The following is an 8,975-nucleotide window of genomic DNA, read 5'->3' as shown; positions in this document are numbered from 1 at the left end:
ACAGACCGGGCCTCAGGATGTGTTCTCTCCAACCTGGGCCTTGCTTCTCCAGGTTCACTGACAAAATCTCCTGCAGAATCCAGAGATGGTCCAGCAGAACCGTATCTGTGATTTTCACATGCTGTTTACTACCTTGTTGGGTTTTCATTTTTCCTTTACTCCAGTGAAAGGCTTTCTACATTGTTTTGAGACCTTTCGGTGTGGGCAAAGAATCTCCTGGCACTCTAGTTCCTCACCCTTTCCTTCCTCCACCTGCCTCGAGGGGCTGTTTCATCTGCATAATTCTTGTCCATTCTGTGCCCTCTGCATTTGAAGTAGGACTCGTTTGGAAGGTGTGGTTCAACCACAGCGGGCTCTCTGCTGATCCTTCACATCCCCCAGGTGTTCAGTGAGAGCACGAAGGACATTCTGTGCTAGTGCGCCTCACGGCCTCAGAAAACATACTGCACTGTTGGTCATTTTCTGCTGGACAGCAATAACTCTCACATAAGAATAGAAAATGAAAGTTGCCATTTGCTGGTCTAGCTAAAAAGAGGAAATATGGAAATTTAAGATCTTGGGGTCCAGAGTTCACCTAAGTTCTCTTTCTGCATCATTTGGTATATTTTTGGGGAGAGTTCTTGGTCCCCTGGCTCCATCAATAGCTTGTTCCTTTCTGTGTAATTCCCAGCTTTGTTCCTGAACTGATTTTGATACCACCTTCCTTAGTGTTCTTTCAGCATCACTCACACCGTGATGCGTATTTCAAGTGCCTTGATAATGTGACGGGTATTTTTCCTCCGTTCTTATTTCTTCTTCTGTTTGTTGGCCATCGGCATGTCTTCTTTGGTGAAGTGTCTTTCCATATCCTGTGCCTATTTTGCAGTTGGGTAGTTTACCTTTATCCGTTGGTCTTGGCTTGGCTGTTTCCAGTGTTTCCAATACCTTGATCTGTCCAGATGTGAAAAGATCACAGACCTGGCTCTGGGGAGGATCTCCACGGCCCTGGAAGCCCTGGCGTCTCATCCCAGTGACCTGTGGAAGCTTCCTAGTAGTAGGATGACTTTGACCTCCTGGAAAAATAAAGATATTACCGTGTTTTCTCCCAAGTCGTTCATGAAATGATCAAAAAATCCTTAGCTCTAAGAAAGGTGCATATCGAAAAAACCTATGAGATATCATCTCACCAGTAAGAGTAGCAAAATTTAACAGCAGCAAGCAAGAAATGCTGGCAAGGTTGTGGAGAAAATAGAACCTTTCCTCAACTGTTGATGGGAGTGTAAGATGGTGCAACCACTATGGAAGGCAGTATGGCGTTTTCTCAAAGAGTTGGAAATAGAAATACAATTGATCCAGCAATTCCAGTGTTGGAAATATCCCTTCCAGATACCAGAACGGCCACCCAAGCAGTTGTATGCACACCCATGTTTATCGCAGCTTTGTTCACAACCGCAAGGAGGTGGAAAGAACCCAAGTGCCCATCAACAAACAAATGGATAGAGAAGCAGTGGTGTATTCACACAATGGACTACTACGCTGCTTTGAAAAACAAGGAACTCATGTAATATTATTAAAAATGGGTGACCCTGGAGCACAACAGATCTGAGTCCTGTCTTGTCCAAACCCACGTTCTAGAGTTAATGTTTCATCTTTATAATTTTTGTCTACTTGTATTCTTCAGTGGGAGCTGTGGAGGAATAGTCTCTAAGCTGCAGGCACCTTTCTGGTTATTCCACAGCTCAGTGACTGTTTGATGGACAGGAATGATAGACATTCTTTGCTAGTGGGCTTTTCAGCCTCTAAAGAGCTACTGCACCATGGATGGTTTCCTCTTTGATTCGTACATGAGTACTGAATTGTTGCATTAGGCTCTAAAAGTCAAGTTCACTTTTGCCAGAGAAGCTAAATATCTGGACTGTGGACATTGATGGTTAGTTCTAGTTCTCTGACTAACGTTCTAGGTCATTGAGTATATTTCTATTGAGAGGGAATTTTCCCTGACTCCCTCGCTGTCTTGTTACTCAGACACCGTTTCTGCCTCATCCTGATACTGCTTTTGGCACCAATTTCTTTATTAGTTAGGGGTCTTCCACTATCACCCAGATCATGATGGGTATGTTAGGTGCTGTGGTGATTGGCTTCATAGCCTTTTTTAGCAGTTGGTACCCAAAAGCTGTGTTTTGGAGCTCTGATGCTTAGGAAAATAAGGAGTTAGTTACACAAGCATCTCAAAAGCTAGCCCTCTGGCTGTTCACTTCCATTCGTGTCAGGAAAATCCAGTGTGAGTAGGGATCTTAAGGGGCTGATGGGAAGGAGGGAGAGACGCCTATCTTTAATCTTTATATAACCTGCTCGGTTGTTTGTTTTTTTATTTATTGGAGGAGCAGCTGACTAGGAAGGACTGATTTTTGTTCTTCCTAAAAAAAAAAAATAAACATGAACTTGTATTGCCATAAGCTGTTGTTGACCAGGACGTATAAAGAGACAGGGCACCAAGAAGGAGGGGGAGAAGAGAGTGAAGGCAGGGGGCGAACAGCTGGAATACTGCAGCCCCGGCTTAGAATCTCTCTTTCCTTTATTGAAAATTGGCAGACGATAACTCACAGAGAAAATTCTTTACCAATTGGCTGTGTTTTTTCTCTGCTGACATCCTTATGCTTTTCTGAGGAATGATGGGTTTACAAAAGCAGTCTGAGAGCAGCAGAGGCACCAGCAGGTCTTCCCGAAGTGCTTGTCTCCTTTGACCTGTCTCAGGAGAAATATCACCTAATTCTTTGTGATCTGTCACGAGAGGAATTCCAGCTTGCATCTGTGCCTCCTTCCGTTCTTGTGTAAGCATTTGGTTTAACCTTTGGCTTCCCACAATCTGCTTTTGTGGACCCTGTGTACTCTTCATACATAAATGAGACAGAAGAAAGTACTTCCCAGGGGAGCTCTGGTGGCCTACAGGCAAGAAGCTGTACTGCAATCCCGAAGGTACATGGTTCAAATGCACCAGCTGCTCTCCCGGAGAAGAAGGGACAATTTCCTCCTGTATCAGTCAGATCTGATTTGACGGTCCATGCACAAAAAAGAATAAAATATAAAAAATGCTTCCCTTCTGCAGTGTTTCCATGAGGGTAGGACGTCACCCTGCTTTTAGTCTGTCCTTTATATTTTCTTCACTGTTCTTGGAGATCTTTTCAAAAGAAGATAAAATTGACTATACCCAACAGACTTATCTTCCACATTCAACAATTCTCTATTTTGAGCTGGTTTTTTTTTTTTGTTCCAGAACACAGGTTATGTGTATAGATATTCAAAGTGAAACTTTCCTCAGGTTTATTTACTATGTAGTACATCTCTGATTAACTACTAGTTAATGGCCAGGATTTCCTCAAAACAGTCTGAAATCTGATGCCCCGAGTAGATCCTGGAAGAAAATAGAACTTGTGTCATGTCTGTACGGTTCCATAGTTTTCTACATATGTGAGGCTCCTTCTCTGTTCTTGGCGTCACTGTGAGACCTGGTACCTCTCCGATCCAGATAACGCTGTGTGTTTCAGGCACCATTGCTGCTTGGCGATGTGGTCATCTTCTTCACCCAGGAAGAGTGGACGTTGTTGAGTGTTGCTCAGAAGAAACTCTATAGGGACGTGATGGTGGAAATCTTGGAAAACCTGAACTTCTTAGGTAAACATAAGATTGCTTTCAAATCCTTGCAATGCAAAGAAAATGAATTCATGCCCATTACTTTTGAACTTTGATAGAAGGATTGGAATACAAGGTTCAATGAAACAGGCTTGGTCACCTGGCTTTTAGCGCTCACACATCACAAATAATGTCTGTATGGAGACCTCTGTGTCTGAGAGCCCCTTTTCTCTTCTGTGATCCAGTGTATTTAGATCTGTAACTGCCCTACGTGTACACCCTGACCTTTATGGGTCAGAATTCAAGGCCGTGGGGTCTAACACTCATTTAGGGCTCCTGTGTTCTTTTCATTGTTTTGGTTTACCGTCGAATCAGATCCGACAGGCACAGGAGGAGATTGCCCCTCCTTCTCCCGCGTAGCATCTGGTGGATTCGAACCACATGCCTTTGGGTTTGCAGCGCAGCTTCTTCCCACTAGGCCACCTGTGTTGAAAAGCTTTGTGAAATTGTTAAAATGCTATGGATCTTTTGCAAATTGAGAAATAGGCATTTTCATGAACCTGTTAGGGGGAAAAAATGTCTTTTTTGTTGGATGTGACAGCTTAACAGATCACTGGACACTCTTTTCTGCATCAGCAGGCCTGTCCTAGAGCCATTTTTCTGTTTTTTCTTCTGATGTGTGTCCTGTGTACTGTTGTAGGAATTCTCTGTGATATTGTGTGTACTGTATATTGTCATGTGTTTACTGTTCTGTGTGATGTTGTGTGTCCTCTGTGAGTCATGTCTGTAAATTATCCACCCAGAGGAAACTTGTTTATATCATCATGTCCTTCATTTGTCTCAGAAGGGCTTCCTAGTGAATAGTTTGCTATCCAGTGTCAAAATGCTGAAACTGAGAACAGCCTAAAATCTGCCACTTTCTTTCCTTTCCTTTATGTGTTGTCAAAATTATTTTTGTTCTATAGCAGGCCTTGAAAACTTGAATAACGGAGAAGCGTTATCCCCTGCATGTACTCAGTTGACATCCTTAAAGACTACCCATCCTTGGCCTTCCATATTAGGGAAAATGTTAAAACTGTGTGGCAAAGAAGACCTGCGTAAAGTGAAAGAGAACTGTTGGAGGTCAGTATCACTAAAAAGAAGAAAACAAACAAAACACAGCCAGTACTCATGAAAAGCTTTGTAACTTTGGAAACAGTTATCAGAAAGTGTAAGGATGTATACATGCACTTCTAGGAATCATATTATTGCTAAATGAAGTCATAGGAGACTCTGAGAGGTTAAACTCATGCGTCTTCATTGTGTTTTATTGTGGGCAAATAGGAACACTCTTCGTTACAACTGTGTGTTGTTTATTGTTCCCAGAAGTCACACAGCAGACGCCCCTCATGAAGAGATTGAAGATGATCCGCCTTGGAAAATATGCATCCGATTTCCAGGTTATTCCTGCAACCGTGTCGACATAAACCTGTTGAGGACTGACCTTGGTGACACCGGCCATGAATGTAAGAAATGTGGCAAAGATTCCTGTACCTTCTCTTCATTTTGGATCCATGTGGTAGATGAACATGAACCTACAGAATGTGCTGAGACCTATAGGAATCCTTTCCCTTTAGGTTTCCAAGAAGTATTTACTTTTTTCAGTAAGCTTTATGAATGTACTGAAAATGGAAAACCCTTTGTGTCTTTTGCCCCCCTTACTAGTACATCAGACATCACAGTAAAGAGAAAAATTAACAGTGTAGAAAAGACTTATAATTGTAAGGTATGTGGACAATCTTTGCGTTCTTTGTCCTGCCTAAGGAGACATGCGAGAACACATACAGAAAAGAAATCTTATGAGTGTCACCAGTGTGGGAAAACCTTTCATCGCCTTGCTCTTTTAACTCTCCATGCCAAAACTCACTCAAGAGAAAGACCTTTGCAGTTAATGGAATGTCGGGAAACCTTTTCATCATCACGTCAACTGGTTAAAGGTAGACGACGGCACACAGGAGAGAGACCCTCTGAATGTAAGGACTATGGGAAAGCATTTTTAAAACCCAGTAACCACATTAGGCGTAAAAGAATTCACAGAGGAGAGAGACCTTATGAATGTCAGGAATGTGGGAAAACATTTTCACATTCACGTACCCTCGCAGTACATGGAAGAGTCCACACAGGAGAGAGACCGTATGAATGTCAGGACTGTGGGAAAGCCTTTGCTCTCTCAGGTAACCTCACTGCACATAGGAGAATCCACACAGGAGAGAGACCTTACGAATGTCAGGACTGTGGGAAAACCTTTCCCCGATCAACTCAGCTCACTGTGCATAGACGAGTTCACACAGGAGAGAGACCCTATGAATGTCAGGACTGTGGGAAAACCTTTGTCCAATCCAGTGACCTCACTGTGCATAGAAGAACTCACACAGGAGAGAGACCTTACAAATGTCAGGACTGTGGGAAAGCATTTCCACTATCAAGCCAGCTCACCATACATAGAAGAGTTCACACGGGAGAGAGGCCTTATGGATGTCAGGAATGTGGGAAAACCTTTGTCAAATCAGGTGACCTCACGAAACACAGAAGAATTCACACAGAAGCGAGACTTTACGAATGTCCGGACTGTGGGAAAACTTTTTCACATTCATGTCCCCTCACTGTGCATAGACGAGTTCACACAAGGGAGAGACCTTACGAATGTCAGGACTGTGGGAAAACATTTTCTCTCTCAAGTAACCTCACTCAACATAGAAGAATTCACACAGGAGAGAGACCTTATGAATGTCAGGAATGTGGGAAAACCTTTCCCCGATCAAGTCAGCTCACCATACATAGAAGAGTTCACACAGGAGAGAAACCTTATGAATGTCAGGAATGTGGGAAAACATTTTCTCAGTCGTGTAACCTCACTACACATAGAAGAATTCACACAGTAGCGAGACTTTAGGAATGTCAGGAATGTGGAAAATCATTGTCAAAATCCAGTACCCTCACTGAACATATAGATAAAATAGTGCACATGGTAGAGGGACCTTAGGAATGTAGGAAAACATTTTGACATTCAAGTCCCCTCACTGAACATAGAAGAATTCACACAGGAGAGAGACCTTCTGAATGTAAGGAATTTGGGAAAGGAGGCTGACAATCAGTTCCCCTCATTAACAATAGAAAAATTCACATTGCAGACAGATGTTAAGAATCAGGGTGAAGTCTTTCTCAGGGAGGAGGGATAGGGAGTGGCAAGGGACACACTGACAAAGGGGATTCATCAGAACTGACTTTCACAAGCACTGTGGCAATTGGACAATTAAAACAGACATTCGGATGGCGGGGAAGAAGAACAAACTGGGGAGGAGGGTAGAGAGAATGGTGCGGCAATGAAGGAATGAAAACCCAAAATCCCTGTAAATGTTCATTAAAACTAATAAAATTTAATAAAATAAAATAAAAGAATTTGGGAAAACTTTTTCAGAATTAGGACACTTGAGTTTGTATAAAAATTCACACGAGAGAGAACTTAGACTGGCGAGACAGAAGAAAATTAGGAAGGCATTAGTATTCCTAATCATATCTTAGTGTTGAACTGACGTTCCATCTTGAAATGTGAGATACTTGCAGAAGTTTGACTCTGTTTTTTCATGCATGTGGGAGCCCTTCAGTGTTTGTTGAAGCTGGGGGGGGTTTTATGCACCTTGTGACGATTCCATCATTGTACTGGCATTGTAGGCTTCTGCAAGCAATTTTCATTGGTGTTTTGTTCCCCCCCCCACCGAAGGTAACGTTTTTCTTTGTTAAAGCTATAACGTCTTTTGTCTTTCCCAGCAAACTGCAAAAAATCCAGGTGGGAAAATATCATTTTACAAATTTTTGCTTTGTTACTGATATTTTTCATGGACTTAATAAAGATCTCATTTGTACAATAGGATTTGTTTTCATGAATGGGTTTTCTTTCTCCCAAGATAAAGTGAACTGTTTTACTCTTCCATACATGGTGGGTGTGCGAGTGTTCGGCTTGGCATTATGCATTTGTAGTTTTACAGGAGACCTGGTGTGGGCAGTGTGTCCAGCATCCTTAAGTGTCCCAGCCATGCACCAAAACCACAGTATTCACAAAATCAGCCGTTCAGGAGACGGATCAGAAAGATGTCGTTTATTCACTGCTGATTGAGAGGCTAGCCTGTGCTGTCGTGAACACATCACCAGCACTGCTCCCTCAAGGGGTGCAGCTATTATGAAATAAAAGTATTAAAGTTCTCAGAGAACCAAGAGGAAAAGGTGTCAGCGGATGAGGAATTCATTTCAAAACCCTCCTAATCCTCCCAATATGTCGTGGGGCTCGTGACCTCCCCTCTGTGGTCCTCAACTCCTGCCTCTGGGTGCAGATCCCATGAACATGGCTTTCTGCTTTTTCATTTGAGTGGAGCTCCTAGGAGGTGACACACAGGCTCGTGTCCTGAGTGCAGGTGTGCTGCTCCCATACTCATGGTCTTTCCTTGAACCGCTGACTTCCACTTTGACCTGCCTCTTTGGCCTCCCTGGAGACCCCTGTGCAATGGCCTCAGGACAGTTGAATACTGGGGTGGGTCATGTGTCCCGCTGCGTGCACTGGTTAGTGTCTTGTATAAATAAGTGCTTTCCTTATTTCCTTGCTATGCATCTGACAGCTGGACAGTGACCAATGATGGCAAAGAAATCATGCAAGTTTTCGAGTTGTGGTGCTTAAGAAGAGTATTGAACATACTGTAGACCTGCAAGAGAACAGGGCTTGGAAAGCCAAAATCTCTGTAAATTTTTCTTTAAATTTGTTAAAGTTTATTAAAAAAAGTCAATTTGAAAAAAAAGAACAGGGCAGTGCAGCAGTTGAAGAAACGATACTGCTGCTTTGAGGCAAGGTTTTTGAGGCTCTTCTCACATCCTTTGTAGCCAGGAAGGACCAGTCTTTCAAGAAGGATATTATGCTTGATAGTGTGGAGGGACAGCACTGGAGAGGAAGACCCTGGGTGAGTTGGATTAACTCCGAGTCTGGGGTGATGGAGGTAGGTGAGTCAGAGACCATGAGATTGGCTCAGGATAGAGGAGGGTTCAGAGCTGTCACTCACGGGGTCCTTATGAGTCTAATTGACCTGCGGACAGGAAGCAATGTAGCTTCTTGAAATCTGTAGTTCAGTCTATGCAGCTCTTGCCAAAAAGCTTACCCACTGGAAGGTCACCTATGTTTTTGACTAGGTGACAAAGGCTTGTATTTGTTGTGTACCCTAGAGTCAGAACTGACTGATGGCTGACCTTGTAGCAGATTTACAGAGGCAGTTAATCGCGTGGGAGGAGATTGCCCCTCCTTCTTCTGCCACACCCGCCTCGCTGTCCTCTCTGGCCATGACGCC

General features: G+C 43.2%; 1 protein-coding gene across 1 annotated transcript in view; it reads left to right on the top strand.

The window, feature by feature from the left end:
- The window catches only part of LOC102861873 (zinc finger protein 345-like), a 14,994-nt gene extending 6,983 nt beyond the window's left edge, over nt 1-8,011 (top strand). Inside the window, exons 3-8 of the mRNA XM_006903169.1 lie at nt 3,525-3,651; nt 3,855-3,867; nt 5,413-5,535; nt 5,686-6,191; nt 6,276-6,410; nt 7,977-8,011. Of these exons, the coding sequence (XP_006903231.1) occupies nt 3,525-3,651; nt 3,855-3,867; nt 5,413-5,535; nt 5,686-6,191; nt 6,276-6,410; nt 7,977-8,011 (939 nt within the window). The remainder of the gene's footprint in view (nt 1-3,524; nt 3,652-3,854; nt 3,868-5,412; nt 5,536-5,685; nt 6,192-6,275; nt 6,411-7,976) is intronic.
- Nucleotides 8,012-8,975: the final 964 nt, after the last annotated feature.

This window comes from Elephantulus edwardii, unplaced genomic scaffold (genome assembly GCF_000299155.1).
Source record: "Elephantulus edwardii isolate Elephantulus edwardi_28Jun2011 unplaced genomic scaffold, EleEdw1.0 scaffold00528, whole genome shotgun sequence".
NCBI lineage: Eukaryota > Metazoa > Chordata > Mammalia > Macroscelidea > Macroscelididae > Elephantulus > Elephantulus edwardii.
This window is presented reverse-complemented; position numbering and strand designations above follow the sequence as displayed.